Raw genomic sequence first — 16,210 nt, 5'->3', positions numbered from 1 at the left:
CAATCTGGTGAGTGATAGTGGAGGTTCATCCAAGCAGCTTGGTGCAGATGAGCAAAGTGTTTATTGCATAATTACCAACATTTATGAGTGTTCTGTCCAACATGTTCTCAATTGGACGACATTTTATTAGGTCTATGTCATTGATTTAGTACTAAAATACCTATTTAAATCTCTTTTGATAGTGCATTCTGTAGACTCCGACCAGCGATCATAGCTCCCGAGTGGCGAAGCGGTCTAAGGCACTGCATCTCAGTGCAAGAGGCGTCACTACAGTCCCTGGCTCGAATCCAGGCTGTTTCACATCCGACCGTGATTGGGAGTCATATTAGGGCGGCGCACAATTGGCCCAGCGTCGTCCGGGCTTGGAAGTCATTGTAAATAAGATTTTTGTTCTTAACTGACTTGGCTAGTAAAATAAAGGTTACCATTTTTTTTTTTATCATCATAATAATCATAAGATGGTTGAGTCAGAGATCCATCCGTACGAGGCAACACATTGACAAATTCGTGATGTACGCCCCTACACACCAAAACGTCTGTCACAACTCTGCACAACACCGCAGCATCAGCATCTGCTGGGAATCCAGATAAACGACCCATCTCCGCCTTCATAAATGATTGTGTAAATATGTAACAATAACGAGAATATATTTGATCGAAGGACACATACAGCAGAAGTAAGTTGATTTGGTAGCTAATGGTGCACATGTTGAATTGCTGTTCTTTGTGCTCGTGTACCAATTATGGCCATATTATTATGGGTTGATGGCGGATGATGCATGTTATTTCAGATGGTCACCTAGCTAGCAAGGAGGCTAACGAAGCCTCCTAGCTTGCATGTTAGTTGATTTAACGTTAGCTTGAACCACAGCTGGTATGTTAAATTAGCAACAATGCAGTATCTAACTCTTGACATGGTCATGTCATATACATTGTTATTGATTGCTTGCTAAATTAGTAACTAGTGAGACAGCTAGAGAGGCCTAGCCAACTAATATTAGCTAGTAAGTTAGCCAGCTGTCTAGCGTAGCAATGTGTCATATCTCAATGTAGCTAGCAAATGGCGCAGTTAAATTTAGCTACCTAGCTAGCTATTTTTTTATTTCGATTTAATGAGTCAACGCTAGTTAGGCCGTGTAGCGAGCGAGCTAGCTTGCTAACATTACATTTACCTTGCTAACTTACTAACGTTAACGTTACAATGTCAAACAGTTGGCTAGCCAGCCAGGTCACTTGTCTCAAACTGACTCGTAACTAAACATTCGAGTGATCAGATGGGCAAAGGCATATCTTAGCTATCTATTTTCTCTCTAACCATACCCTCCTCGATTCCCTTCAGAGCTGCTGTATAGTACCATGGGTGGCCATGATGATGATGACGTATCTTATCGTGTAGCCAACAACCAACATCAAGATGAAGTGCTGAAAAACAAATTGAATGACAGCGGCCTTTGGAGTGACCAAGAATCCACAGACGGCAACAATGCTAAGTGGGTCAAGGAGGGCAAGAACCAACTGAGGAAAGTAGCCGAGAAACATCAGGACCAGGACCAGAATGGGAACCAGGAGGACTTCTCTCCTCATAACACCAACGAGGAGGAGGAGGAGGAGGAGAAGCAGAGGAACGAGGAGCAGACCAAATCTCCCAAGACCCTGGGCCTGAAGGAAGAAGAGCCCAATACCATCCTGAAAGAGCCACTACTCATCAACACCCTGGTGTCTGCAGAGGATAAAGATGATGAAGGCGAAGAAGACGACAAAGAGAAGGAAGATTCATCTGAGGCAGATGAAGAGGCCGGCAGTCTTATAGAGGAAGAGAGGGAGTCCGAGCAGAGGGATGCAGAGGCTGAAAGAGAGGGAAGTGGGGTGGCTAGAAATCCCTGTCTGCTGTTCTCTAATGTGAATGGAACACCAAGTGATGAAGAAACCAACTGGTCAGCACTGTCTCAGGAAAGCACTGTTGAAAGCCCTCCAAATGAAAACAAAGGTATGGGCGTGTTTGTTGAAATCAGCTGTGTGACTGTTTTGTTGGAACAACAATAATGATTATTGTCTAGTCTAACATAACAAGTGCTTCTCAGGTTGCAAGCAACGTTAAGACACCTCGTTCTAACCCTCCCCTACTATCCACACAGAGTCCTTCTGGGACTCGGAGGCCTTTGAGGCGGACACAGACCTACCCTCTGGGTGGATGCGGGTTCGAGACACTTCAGGTACCTATTATTGGCACATCCCTACTGGCACTACTCAGTGGGAGCCTCCCTCCCCTCTGGACAAGGTGGGAGACTCCATGATGTCCTCCAGTATGTCCCTGGAGACAACACCCTGTGAGGAAGAGCCAGAGGTGAGATCTAACCCATAGGCCTTAGGGATGATGTGTTTATTTTGCAAATGTATACATAAACTGATATCACATTTACATAAGTATTCAGACCTTTTACTCAGTACTTTGTTGAAGCACCTTTGGCAGCGATTACAGCCTTGAGTCTTGAGTATGCCGCTCCAAGCTTGGCACACCTGTATTTGGGGAGTTTCTCCCATTCATCTCTGCAGATCCTCTCAAGCTCTGTCAGGTTGGATGGGGAGAGTCGCTACACAGCTATTTTCAGGTCTCTCCAGAGTTGTTCGATTGGGTTTAAGTCCGGGCTCTGGCTGGGCCACGCAAGGACATTCAGAGAATTGCTCATGAAGCAACTGCTGTGTTGTATTGGTTGTGTGCTTAGGGTTGTTGTCCTGTCGGAAGGTGAACCTTCCCCCACAGTCTGAGGTCCTGAGCACTCTGAAGCAGGTTTTCATCAAGGATCTCTCAGTACTTTACTCAATCCCTCAATCCTGACTAGTCTCCCAGTCTCTGGTGCTGAATAACATCCCCACAGATGATGCTGCTACCATCATGCTTCACCGTAGGGATGCTGCTACCATCATGCTTCACCGTAGGGATGTTGCCAGGTTTCCTCCAGATGTGATGCTTGGTATTCAAGCCAAAGAGTTCAATCTTGGTTTCGTCAGACCAGAGAAGCTTGTTTCTCATGGTCTGAGGGTCCTTTAGGTGCCTTTTGGCAAACTCCAAGTGGGCTGTGATGTGCCTTTTACTGAGGAGTGGCTTCCGTCTGGCCACTCTACCATAAAGTGGAGTGCTGCAGAGATGGCTGTCCTTCTGGAAGGTATCCCATCTCCACAGAGGAACTCTGGAGCTCTGTCAGTGACCATCGGTTTCTTGTTCACCTCCCTGACCAAGGCCCTTCTCCCCCTATTGCTAAGTTTTGCTGGGCGGCCAGCTCTAGAAAGATTCTTGGTGGTTCCAGACTTTTTCTGTTTTAAGAATGATGGAGGTCACTGTGCTTTTGGGGACTTTCAATGCTGCAGACATTTTTTGGTACCCTTCCCCAGATCTGTGCCTCGTCACAATCCTGTCTCGGAGCTATATGGACAATTCCTTCAACCTCATGGCTTGGTTTTTGCTCTGACATGCACTGTCAACTGTAGGACCTTATATTGTCAGGTGTGTGCCTTTCCAAATCAATTGAATTTACCACAAGTGGACTCCAATCAAGTTGTAGAAACATCTCAAGGATGATCAATGAAAACAGGATAGATCTGAGCTCAATTTCGAGTATCATAGCGAAGGGCCTGAATACTTATGTTAATAAGGTATTTCTGTTTTCTATTTTGTATAAATTAGCTAAAATGTCTTATGGGGTATTGTGTGTAGATTGATAAAGAAACATTTCATCCATTGTAGAATAAGACTGTAACGTAACAAAATTAGGGAAAGTGGAGGGGTCTGAATCCTTTCCGAATGTACTGTATATGTTCTGAGAAGACTTGATCTATGCTCTCCCAATTAAGACTATTTTGAGAAAAATGTCATGTTTTTGTCTGACTACTAGGAAACATGGGGGGATCTCTCTAACCCAGATGAAGGGACTAGTGATGGAGAGCTGTGGAAGGTAAGGGACAGCATGAATATTAATAAATACGAATGAGAATCAGGACATGGCCAAGACCTCACATTCAGGATATCCTTTAACACTGACAACACAGTAAAAAGAGAATCATTATTTTCATGTGTATGGAAAGTGTTTTTTATGTCTCCGATTATTCATTGGAAAACATCATTTGAAACATACTCAATGTAAACCCTCCCAACAGATAAATCATTGTTATGTGGGAAATAGTAGACATGGAAGCAGAAGCACTTGACATTTCATCACTTCAACCGTCAAATCAAATGTATTTATAAAGCCCTTCGTACATCAGCTGATATCTCAAAGTGCTGTACAGAAACACAGCCTAAAACCCCAAAAATCAAGCAATGCAGGTGTTGAAGCACGGTGGCTAGGGAAAACTCCCTAGAAAGGCCAATACCTAGGAAGAAACCTAGAGAGGAACCAGGCTATGTGGGGTGGCCAGTCCTCTTCTGGCTGTGCCGGGTGGAGATTATAACAGAACATGGCCAAGATGTTCAAATGTTCATAAATTACCAGCATGGTCGAATAATAATAATAAGGCAGAACAGTTGAAACTGGAGCAGCAGCACGGTCAGGTGGACTGGGGACAGCAAGGAGTCATCATGTCAGGTAGTCCTGGGGCATGGTCCTAGGGCTCAGGTCAGTCAATATTTCAGTTTTAGAAACAGAGTTTAGAAAGCAGCACATTAGGATTTTGATCAACTTGGTATTGATGAATCTACTAATTCATTGTCTTGGTGATTGCAGGAGGGAGAGGTGGCATCTGACCAGAGCCTGAAGGAGTTTGAAGGGGCAACCCTGCGCTATGCATCCATCAATCTCAAGTAAGTCATGTGCTAGTGTGTTATGTGATAAGCCATCTCATTCTCAGCCAAAACACTCTTAAACTCTCCTCTCTCCCTCTTGTTGTTTCTCAAATGATAACGGACTGATAACTGTCTTATAGCTGTTCCCAATACGAGGAAGAGGAGAAACTTGATCCCCATGGCACTGACCTGGAGGCTAAGGTAAATTTGAAAATCACATTTACTCTCACTAAAACGTTGAGGCAGGAAGACTAGTCATCTGTCTGTCCCTTCCCTGTTAACGTACAACTACTCTTCCCTTTCCTAATTCGACTGCGTTTGTCGGTTTATCTCTCTCCCTCTCTCTGGCCCGTCCTGTGTTCTCTCCGGCCTCTATTTGCTATGGCAGTATTTTGCCGTTCGCTCTCTGGGCTGGGTGGAGATGTCTGAAGAGGACATGGCACCGGGAAAGAGCAGCGTGGCTGTCAACAACTGCATTAGACAGCTGTCCTACCATAAACACAACCTCCACGACACTGCTGGCATCTGGGGAGAGGTGAGTCTGAGGAGCAGGGCCACAGGAAGGGACTGGGGTGGGCTCTTCCTGTCTGGGGGAAGAGCCTAGTGATGGGGTTGATGTCTGGGCGAAGACCCTCTGTTTACCTTGCTTTGTCTTTTTTTTTTTACCCAGCAACTGAAGCAATTACCTCTCACATTGACTGCTATTCCCTGCAACTGCTTTGTGTTGAATAATGTTGAATATCAAAGTAATTATAATCGTCCATATGGACCACTGCTTGGGAATGTCTCTTCATCTAAACCCGGATCAAGTCTAACAGTTGTTTGCTAGAGTATTATTAGTTGTAGCACAGATGGGCACATTGAAATGTAATTTGATAGATTTCTATGTCATTCAATTTGCTGTGCATGGTGGTGCTTCAGGAGGATCGATATATGTTTGTGTTGTGTTACCAGGGTAAGGACATGCTGATGGTCCTGCAGAATGACACTATGAATCTGATTGACCCACTGGGACAGACTCTGCTGCACTCGCAGCCCATCGCCAGCATCCGCGTGTGGGGCGTGGGCCGAGACAACGGCAGGTCAGTGTCCACCAGAACAACCAGACGCTGTTTGGCACCACATCTGCACTACTGTGGCAGTCAGTTAAGTGGTGTAGCTACTTTTACAGGAAAAGAAAATGCTGTTTTAACTCTTTAGAAATTGTACTATTTTATATAGTTTTTATTTAGCGCTTTTTGTTAGTTTGTTGTCTATCTACTCTTAGCTGTCAACTTACTATTACTTCATGACCATCCACACCTAATTAAGATATATTTGGCACTGGGAATTACATAATAGCTGGTAATTTGTTCCATTTTCTTAAAGGTTCAGAAATCGTTCCTCATTGCTAAAATTCAAATAGCTGACCTAATTTCAGTTTGTGACAAAACAAGCAAGTATAGTGTAGAGCAGGTATTGCAGTTCTGTCGGGGGTATCTATACATTTGGATGATTATTCTTTTTTTTGCCTGAGTTGCCTCATTTCACTGTCCATTTTTTTTTTAACCATCTAGTGTTGAGTGAAATAACACAATGACAAATATAAGCAGCCTAGTCAAATAATTAACATCCATTCACATTAACTGTTAATCTCTCGCAGGAATTCCACTAATGGTCTGTATGTAGCCAAACGTAGCTGCTGCTCATGTTGGGATCTGTACTGATGGTGCAAAAGCCATGACAGGGAGACATAGTGGAGTGGTAATGCCCGTGCAAGCAGTTGCTCCCGACACCACTTGGGTACCATGCAAATCAAATCAAATGTTATTTGTCACATACACATGGTTAGCTGATGTTAATGTGAGTGTAGCAAAATGCTTGTGCTTCTAGTTGCGACAATGCAATAATAACAATGAGTAATCTAACCTAACAATTTCGCAACAACTACCTTATACACACAAGTGTAAAGGAATGAATAAGAATATGTACATTAAAAAAAAGATATGATTGAGTGATGGTATAGAGTAGATGGTATAGAGTACAGTATATACATATGAGATGAGTAATGTAGGGTATGTAAACATATAAAAGTGGCATTTTTAAAGTGGCTAGTGATACATGTATTACATACATTTTTCCATTATTAAAGTGGCTGGAGTTGAGTCAGTGTCATTGACAGTGTGTTGGCAGCAGCCACTCAATGTTAGAGGTGGCTGCTTAACAGTCTGATGGCCTTGAGATAGAAGCTGTTTTTCAGTCTCTCAGTCCCTGCTTTGATGCACCTGTACTGACTTCGCCTTCTGGATGATAGCGGGGTGAACAGGCAGTGGCTCGGGTGGTTTTTGTCCTTGATGATCTTTATGGCCTTCCTGTGACATCGGGAGGTGTAGGTGTCCTGGAGGGCAGGTAGTTTGCCCCCGGTGATGCGTTGTGCAGACCTCACTACCCTCTGGAGAGCCTTACGGTTGTGGGCGGAGCAGTTGCCGTACCAGGCGGTGATACAGCCCGACAGGATGCTCTCGATGGTGCATCTGTAAAAGTTTGTGCTGCTGCGCCTTCTTCACCACGCTGTTTGTGTGGTTGGACCATTTTTGTTTGTCCATGATGTGTACGCCGGGGAACTTAAAACGTTCTACCCTCTCCACTACTGTCCCGTCAATGTGGATAGAGGGGTGTTCCCTCTGCTGTTTCCTGAAGTCCACGATCATCTCCTTTGTTTTGTTGACGTTGAGTGTGAGGTTATTTTCCTGACACCACACTCCGAGGGCCCTCACCCCCTCCCTGTAGGCCGTCTCGTCGAGAGGTTCTTGTTGCCAAGGGAATGCCTGACACCCCCCCCGAGGGCCCTCACCTCCTCCCTGTAGGCCGTCTCATCGAGAGGTTCTTGTTGCCAAGGGAATGCCTGACACCCCCCCCAAGGGCCCTCACCTCCTCCCTGTAGGCCGTCTCGTCGAGAGGTTCTTGTTGCCAAGGGAATGCCTGACACCCCCCCCGAGGGCCCTCACCTCCTCCCTGTAGGCCGTCTCGTCGAGAGGTTCTTGTTGCCAAGGGAATGCCTGACACCCCCCCCCCCGAGGGCCCTCACCTCCTCCCTGTAGGCCGTCTCGTCGAGAGGTTCTTGTTGCCAAGGGAATGCCTGACACCCCCCCCCCCCGAGGGCCCTCACCTCCTCCCTGTAGGCCGTCTCGTCGAGAGGTTCTTGTTGCCAAGGGAATGCCTGACACCCCCCCCGAGGGCCCTCACCTCCTCCCTGTAGGCCGTCTCGTCGAGAGGTTCTTGTTGCCAAGGGAATGCCTGACGGCTTGAAAGACGTTTTGACACTACAGTGAAAATGGTTCACTTTGTTAAAGCAAAGTCCCTGAACTCTTGTGTATTTTCTGCATTATGCAATGATATGAGCAGTGACCACGTAACGCCTTTACAACATACAGAAGTGCACTGGTTGTCAAGGGGCAAAGTACAGTTTTTTTTAAATCGAGAGACGAGCTTAAACTTTTCTTTACTGACCATAATTTTCACTTGTCTGACCGGTTGCATGATGACGAGTTTCTCACACGACTGGCCTATCTGGGTGATGTTTTTTCTCACCTGAATGATCAGAAACTAGGATTACAGGGGCTCTCCAAAACTATATTCAATGTGCGGGACAAAATTGAGGCTTTGATTAAGAAGTTGAAGCTCTTCTCTGTCTGTATTAACAAGGACACAGGTCCTTCCATCATTATTTGCACACAAAACATCATATGAACTCCAGCTTACGGACCATGTCAGCGTAACTCCAGCTTACGGACAATGTCAAATGTGATATAGCACAGGTACTTTCCCGAAACGGACGACACAAACAACTGGATTCGTTATCCCTTTCATGCCCTGCTTCCAGTCCACTTACCGATATATCTGAACAAGAGAGCCTCATTGAAACAAGCCGTTCTGTGACAATGTAATTGAATCAGAAGCCACTGCCAGATTTCTGGTTTGGGCTGTACTCAGAGTATCCTACCTTTGAAAATCGCACCGTTAAGGCACTGATGCCCTTTGTAACCACGTACCTATGTGAGAGTGGATTCACGGCCCTCACTAGCATGACAACTAAATACAGGCACAGACTGTGTGTGGGAAATGATTTTTAAGACTGAGACTCTCTCCAATACAAACCAGCATTGCAGAGTTATGTGCATCCTTTCAAGCACACCCTTCTCATTAACCTGTGGTGAGTTATTCACAATTTTTGATGAACAAATAAGGTTTTATATGTAAGATGGCTAAATAAAGAGCAAAATGATTGATTATTATTTTGTTTGTGCCCTGGTCCTATAAGAGCTCTTTGTCACTTCCCACTAGCTGGGTTGTGACAAACTCACACTCATTATTATGTTTACTAAATGTAGTGTGTTTGTGGCAGGCTTTCAATGATGTAAAAAAACAACATTTGAGAGTGCGCTGACCCTGGTGCTAGAGGGGGTACAGCTGACCCTGGTGCTAGAGGGGGTACGCAGCTGGAGGTTGAATGTTTGAAGAGGTACAGGACTATGAAACGTTTGGGAACCACTGGTGTAGAGAATCATTGTACCATCTAAACCGCAGTGAAATATATTTTCCATAACTAAAAGTATTGTGTTTTCAGCTGTATGAAACTGGTGTACAAAACCGAAAGTAAAAGATGCAAAAACGAAGCACGGGAAGCATAGAAATGGAGCAAATACAATAGATCTTGCCGCTTCTTAGACTTGCTTTCAATCCGAATGAGATGTATAACTCTTTTCTATGTGAATTTGGTCGAATCTACCAAATAAGTTCCATATTGCAACTTTAGGTATTACTAAAACATATTAGTTTTCATGCCGCAGGGTCGAGTTTTCCCATCCTAGACCTCTGGATGTGGGTCTGTTTTCCACTTATTTGCCCATTTAAAAACTGTGAGTCATTTAAGGCTGCATGTACACAGACAGCCCAGTTCTGAGCTTTTTTCATCTAATTGGTCATCAGATCTTTTTAGAGCTGAACTGATTAGTAAAAAGACCAATTATTTCAAAACAGGTCTGAATTGGGCTGCTTTTGTAAATGCAGCCTATGAGTCCAATGGCATGTTCAAATACTGCAACCCTGAGACACCACTGCCCTCTGGTGGGTTGTCCATTGTATTGCAATTACATTTACTTTCAAGGCATTGGCATTCACTTAATATCAGATTTCCATTTTCGACTAGTGTTTTTGTAATAACTGTGATTTAACTGTCCATTATTTATTTTCATGCTGCATTTTGCTGCCCTATACAGGGAAAGGTATTGTACACATTTCTCTTTGGTCTTTATGCTCTCATGTCCCATGGTGTTTTTCCTACATATAGTTTAATTGATTGTATTGTCATATCTAACATGATTCATTGCAATAATTTTTGTGTTTTCAGTTTTACTTGTCTGTTGCTATCATTAAATTTAGAGAAATGCATTTGGTTCATGTACCAGTATGTAAATGGTGTACTTCTCTGTATTTGTTACAACAGAGACTTTGCTTATGTAGCGCGAGACAACCTGACCCAGGTACTCAAGTGTCACGTGTTCCGCTGTGACTCACCTGCCAAGAACATCGCAACCAGTCTGCATGAGATGTGTTCCAGGGTGATTCTTCTATGTCTTCTATGTCACATACACTGCTGGTCCAAAGTTTTAGAACAGCTACTCATTCAAGGGTTTTTCTATATTTTTACTGTTTTCTACATTGTAGAATCATGTAATAACTAAAAAAGTATTTAAAAAAAAATCAAAATATATTTTATATTTGAGATTCTTCAAATAGCAACCCTTTGCCTTGATGACAGCTATGCACACTCTTGGCTTTCTCTGAACCAGCTTCACCTGGAATGCTTTTTCAACATTCTTGAAGGAGTTCCCACATATGCTGAGCACTTGTTGGCTGCTTTCCCTTCACTCTGTGATCTGACTCATCCCAAACCATCTCAATTTGCTTGTGGCAGCCTTGCTGGTTAAGTGTGCCTTGAATTCTAAATAAATCACACCATAACACCACCACCTCCATGCTTCACAGTGTGAAATACACATGCAGAGATGGTCTTTCCACCCAATCTCACAAAGACACAACGGTTGGAACCAAAGATCTCCCATTTGGATTCCAGAACAAAGGACAGATTTCCACTGGTCTAATATCCATTGCTTGTGTTTCTTGGCCCAAGCAAGTCTCTTCCTCTTATTGGTGTCCTTTCGTAGTGGTTTCTTTACAGCAATTCGACCATGAAGGCCTGATTCACACAGTCTCCTCTGAACAGTTGATGTTGAGATGTGTCTGTTACTTGAACTCTGAAGCATTTATTTGGGCTGCAATTTCTGAGGCTGGTAACTCCAATGAACTCATCGTCTGCAGCAGGTAACTCTGGGTCTTCCATTCCTGTGGCAGTCCTAATGAGAGCCAGTTTCACCATAGCGTTTGCGTGATGGTTTTTGCGACTGCACTTGAAGAAACGTTCAACGTTCTTGAAATGTTCCAGATTGACTGACCTTCATGTCTTAAAGTAATGGCCTGTTTCTCTTTGCTTATTTGAGCCTTTCTTGCCATAATATGGACTTGGTCTTTTATCAAATAAGGGTGGTATACGGAAGATAGCCCTACCTAATCACAACACAACTGATTGTCTCAAACGCATTAAGAAGGAAAGAAATTCTACAAATGAACTTTGAACAAGGCACACCATTTATTTGAAATGCATTTGAGAGAATGCCAAGAGTGTGCAAAGCTGTCATCAAGGCAAAGGGTGGCCATTCGAAGAATCTCAAATATAAAGTATATTTTGATTAAACCCTTTTGGTTACTATATGATTCCATGTGTTATTTCATAGTTTTGATGTCTTCATTACTATTCTACAATGTAGAAAATAGTAAAAATATAGAAAAACCCTTGAATGAGTAGGTGTTCTCAAACTTCTGACTGGTACTGTATCTAATATACTATTTCCTGTGGAATGACTCATTTCATGATGACTTGACCATGTCTTTCTCTCTCTGTACATTCAGATAATGACAGAGAGGAAGCTATCCAAGCCATTTCTGAGCAGGTACAATTATGACCAGTGCAAACCCATGGAGATTCCTGCTCAAGGTAACCCCTGTGATAGGGTTATAGAGTTAATTTTATAACAGACGTACAACACTAGACACTAACTCCCTTCACATTTTCTTCCTCTGCAGAGTTTCCCGTTCCAAAAAATGAGAATTTCCAACGTTTCCTTGTGTATTACCTTGGTAACGTACCTGTGTCCAAGCCTGTAGGTAAGGGACGCATGGGTAAGAAAATATTTTATTTACTTAGTTGTTAGGTAAATACAGTATATATGCAAAAGTATGTGGACACCGCTTCAAATTAGTGGATTCCAGCCACACCCGTTGCTGATTGCTCGATTTTATACAGCGATCTCCATACTCAAACATTGGCAGTAGAATGGCCTTACTGAAGAGCTCCGTGACTTTCAACGTGGCACCAACATAGAATTTGTCAAATTTCTGCCCTGTTACAGCTGCCCCGGTCAACTGTAAGTGCTTTTATTCTGAAGTGGAAACGTTTAGGAGCAACAACGGCTCAGTCGCGACGTGGTAGGCCACACAAGCTCACAGAACATGGCTGCCAACTGCTGAAGCGCATAAAAATCTTCTGTCCTTTGTTGCAACACTCACCACTGAGTTCCAAACTGCCTCTGGAAGCGATGTCAGCTCTATAACTGTCAGTCGGGAGCTTAATGAAATGGGTTTTCATGACCGAGCAGCCGCACACCATCCTAAGATCACCATACTCAATGCCAAACGTCGGCTGGTGTGGTGTAAAGCTCGCCGCCAATGGACTCTGGAGCAGTGGAATCGCATTTTCTTGAGTGATGAATCACGCTTCACCATCTGGCAGTCTGACAGGCGAATCTGGGTTTGGCGAATGCCAGGGGAACGCTACCTGCCCCAAATGCATAGTGTCACCTGTAAAGTTTGGTGTAGGAGGAATAATGTTTTTCATGGTTCAGGCCCCTTAGTTCCAGTGAAGAGAAATCTTAATGCTACAGCATACAATGACATTCTAGACGATTCTGTGCTTCCAACTTTGTGGCAACAGTTTGGGGAAGGTCCTTACCTGTTTCAACATGACAATGCCCTGTGCACAAAGCGAGGACCATACAGAAATTGTTTGTCAAGATCATTATGGAAGAACTTGGCTGACCTGCACAGAGCCCTGACCTCAACCCCATCAAACACCTTTGGGATAAATTGGAACGCAGACTCTCTAAGCCAGGCCTAATCGCCCAACATCAGTGCCCAACCTCACTAATGCTCTTGAGGCTGAATAGAAGCAAGTCCCTGCAGCAATGTACAAACATCTAGTGGAAAGCCTTCCCAGAAGAGTGGAGGCTGTTATAGTAACAAAGGGGGGGACCAATTCCATATTCATGTCCATGATTTTGGATTAAGATGTTCGATGAGCAGGTGTCCACAAACTTTTGGTCATTTATATCTGTGCAGTAAAACATCTGGCAGTGCTCTGTGTGGGACTGTGTTTTGCTTCACTGCATACATGGCTCCTCCCATGCAGTTTACCTTGAGGATACTGTTAACAGTAGAACGTTCTCGTCTCCTAGGTGTGGACACAATCAATGATGCTTTGGCGGCTGCAATGAACAGCACAAGGAAGCAGGATTGGACCCCCGTCTCTGTCAACGTGGCCCCTGCCACTCTCACCATCCTCACCAGAGAGGTAGTTACTAACTAACCCATCCACACCGTCATCTCTGTTACACAGAGTATTAGTAGGGGTCATGTCAGAATGGCTCTCTCCTGACTGTGATGTGTGTCCCCTTGTCCTCCCCAGACTGAGGAGGTTTTGTCAGAGTGCCGGGTGCGGTTCCTGTCTTTCATGGGTGTGGGGAAGGACGTCCACACCTTTGCCTTCATCATGGCCGAGGGCCCCGGGGACTTCATCTGTCACATGTTCTGGTGTGAGCCCAACGCTGCCAGCCTGAGTGAGGCGGTGCAGGCCGCCTGCATGGTGGGTCAGCAGACTGAAAAATGGACTCCATTATGGATTATTAAGTGGTCTAGAGAGACTGGATGATATGTTGTCTATAATATAGAACATTTCATGAATGCCTGTCAATGTTTCCTTGAATAGTATTGATGTGTTTTAGTGTCTTTACTGATGGAGTCCTGTTGTATGTCTGTGTTCTGTCCTCAGCTGCGCTACCAGAAGTGTCTGGACGCGAGGCCTCCCAGCCTGGGCTCCTGCCTGCCCACTCCCCCTGCTGACTCCGTGGCCCGCCGGGTCAGGATCGGGGTCCAGAGTCTGCTGGGAAGCTTCAAGCAGTACAGGTCAGGGTCCCAGTCTCCCTGAGCAGAAGAGAGAAGATCTCCCCCCAGTAACACTAACCCATCACAGCAGCTCCAGCTTACTCCTCTCTAACTCTCATTCTCCCTTTCCTATCGGACTCTTTTTGGCCTTCCTTAGAGAATATCTTGTCATTAGTGTATGGCGTTATATGTAACTGAGGAAATGCTTACTTACTAGTGATTGCAAAGTGTTTTTCTATACATCTACTGTATAACTCTCCTTTAGCTTCGTACTCAAACTGAATGAGCCCTGACAACTTCCCGTTGTTTGTTCTGTTGCTGGGATGTCATCTGTTTGTCACTATTTTTGTGTTTTAGCAGAAACCATGTCTGGCAGGAAGTTTTCGTATGACGGGATGTAAGTACATGTTTCTTCACAGTAGGAGGTTAGGACATATTTAGGACGATTCCACACAGAAATCCATCTCATTTCTTCCTCAGTGCAATTATGGTTGAGTCATGGGGCCATGATTCGCCGAACAGTAGCACCTCTTTTTCTACTGGTGTCTAAAGGTCATGTAATCACGGTCGGGAACCTAGTATAGTAGTCTCCTGCAGCGGTTTAGTGCTGAACTCTTAGTTATTGTAACATACTAGATGTGTGCTACTTCATGGGCTGAATTCTGTACCTGTTAAGTGTTTGTAAGGCATGTCACTAGCCTGTATCCGTGTCTATCAATATATATGCTAGTAGTAGATTAGTTGTCACTGTCAAGTCCTTTCCACTGAGTAGCTGAGAGCAGGTCAGTATCTGTCTCCCTTAGTCACCGCCCTGGGACAGGGATAACATTGAGAGGATGACTCCAGTGTTTTAGGATTCTGTTCTTCCACTTTTTGCTCTGTTTGGCCCTGGACACTCTTAAGTATTGTTTGTATACACTATCATGGACACTACTGAGGAGCAGTTGCACATGTTTGATTATTGATTGTATTAGAGAATGTTTTTATGTTTAAAAAAACGGATTAATTGTGTTTGTCAGAAGTATTTAGTGCAATAGTTATTATTAATAGTTATTATTAATAGTTATTATTAATAGTTATTGGACCTATAACAAAATAAAACTTGTAAAATATAGAAACACTATCTGAAATTAGACTAGATTGTATTGTATAATACTATAGATTGTATAATACTATAGATTGTATTGTATAATACTATAGATTGTATTGTATAATACTATAGTGTATCTTTTGTCACCGCTCACTTATCATTGTGCTCTTTTTTTTCTAATTCTGTTGTGTTAGTACTTCCAAGGTCAACATTAAAAACAAGTGAGTGTTGGAACACTAGCTTATTAATTTATTTCACAATTTATGTAAATGAGGTGTATAAAATGTATCTGTATATAAAAGTCCCTGCACAATAAATAAATGTGAACATATCTTATTTTTGGTGTTGCATATTTTTTTGCACAATTTGCATGGTTTTGGTGTGATGTGACTGAGTGAAGCCATGTGGATTGGAGAGATTGTATTCCAAAGAGCAGTTATTAGATTAGATCTGTCTGTAAATTATGTCTCCTTTCGTAACTGGTGGCAGAACCACAGAAATCCTCATTTTTCAATCAATGGATTTTATCTGACAATTCCTGGCAATCCCATTAAAATGGAAGAGAAGCCAGGCAGGCTGTCAAGTCCTTTTCATATGTATGAAACCTGCTGACATTGGTTTTACCATATGTATTGTGAGAGGCGCAAGAATTGAGATAGATTGAGGACTCATTGTATCTGTGCCATTATAGCTTCTGTGACAGCCTCAAGGGCGCTGACCATGCTATCTCCATTTTGAGGTAGTCCATTTTCTTCACGATTGGCTGATCCCTCCTGATGACTCAGTTGGACATGACTCCAACGGGTCACCAGGATGGTTTGGTTAATGAAGTTGGAAGTCCCACCCAGTTGACTACATTAAAATTATGGAAGCCCACAATGGCGCTGCCTATGCTAATACGGCCTTTTGGCCAATAAAGGCCTCTATCATTCTCTGTGGGTGCAATTACCATGCATGAATACCATGCAGAGGTCACCCCATGTCATCTGTTTATTCATGACTCTATGCTGCCCCCTCCTGGTGTGTTC

At 43.7% G+C, this 16,210-nt stretch overlaps 1 protein-coding gene across 6 annotated transcripts; it reads left to right on the top strand.

Annotated features, from left to right (window-relative positions):
* The first annotated feature begins 322 nt into the window (after positions 1-322).
* On the top strand, positions 323-15,518 carry LOC109876056 (amyloid-beta A4 precursor protein-binding family B member 1-like). Of its 6 annotated transcripts, none has more exons than XM_031795457.1 (15): positions 323-677; positions 1,340-1,987; positions 2,136-2,344; positions 3,891-3,950; positions 4,719-4,795; positions 4,918-4,978; positions 5,166-5,312; positions 5,732-5,859; positions 10,036-10,041; positions 10,263-10,377; positions 11,786-11,870; positions 11,960-12,040; positions 13,387-13,502; positions 13,617-13,793; positions 13,980-15,518. In XM_031795457.1, the coding sequence occupies exons 2-15, from the start codon at positions 1,357-1,359 to the stop codon at positions 14,133-14,135; spliced, it is 2,049 nt and encodes a 682-aa protein (XP_031651317.1). In that variant the 5' UTR covers positions 323-677; positions 1,340-1,356; the 3' UTR covers positions 14,136-15,518. The 6 variants fall into 6 exon arrangements, with proteins under 6 accessions (XP_031651317.1, XP_031651315.1, XP_020324118.1 ...); XM_031795455.1 differs by having other exon boundaries at positions 11,960-12,055; XM_031795456.1 differs by lacking the exon at positions 323-677 and adding an exon at positions 749-874 and having other exon boundaries at positions 11,960-12,055.
* The last annotated feature ends 692 nt before the right edge of the window (positions 15,519-16,210 follow it).

The sequence above is a fragment of the Oncorhynchus kisutch genome, linkage group LG18 (genome assembly GCF_002021735.2).
Source record: "Oncorhynchus kisutch isolate 150728-3 linkage group LG18, Okis_V2, whole genome shotgun sequence".
NCBI classification, from domain to species: Eukaryota; Metazoa; Chordata; class Actinopteri; order Salmoniformes; family Salmonidae; genus Oncorhynchus; species Oncorhynchus kisutch.
The sequence above is the reverse complement of the archived record's forward strand: the minus strand, read 5'-3'. Positions and strand labels throughout refer to the sequence as shown.

Coding starts and splice junctions, on each gene's coding strand:
- LOC109876056 (XM_031795455.1), top strand. CDS start 1,357: ATGGGTGGCCATGATGATGATGACGTATCTTATCGTGTAGCCAACAAC. Junction 2,345..3,890: donor CCTGTGAGGAAGAGCCAGAG/GTGAGATCTAAC, acceptor TCTGACTACTAG/GAAACATGGGGGGATCTCTC. Junction 4,796..4,917: donor TATGCATCCATCAATCTCAA/GTAAGTCATGTG, acceptor ACTGTCTTATAG/CTGTTCCCAATACGAGGAAG.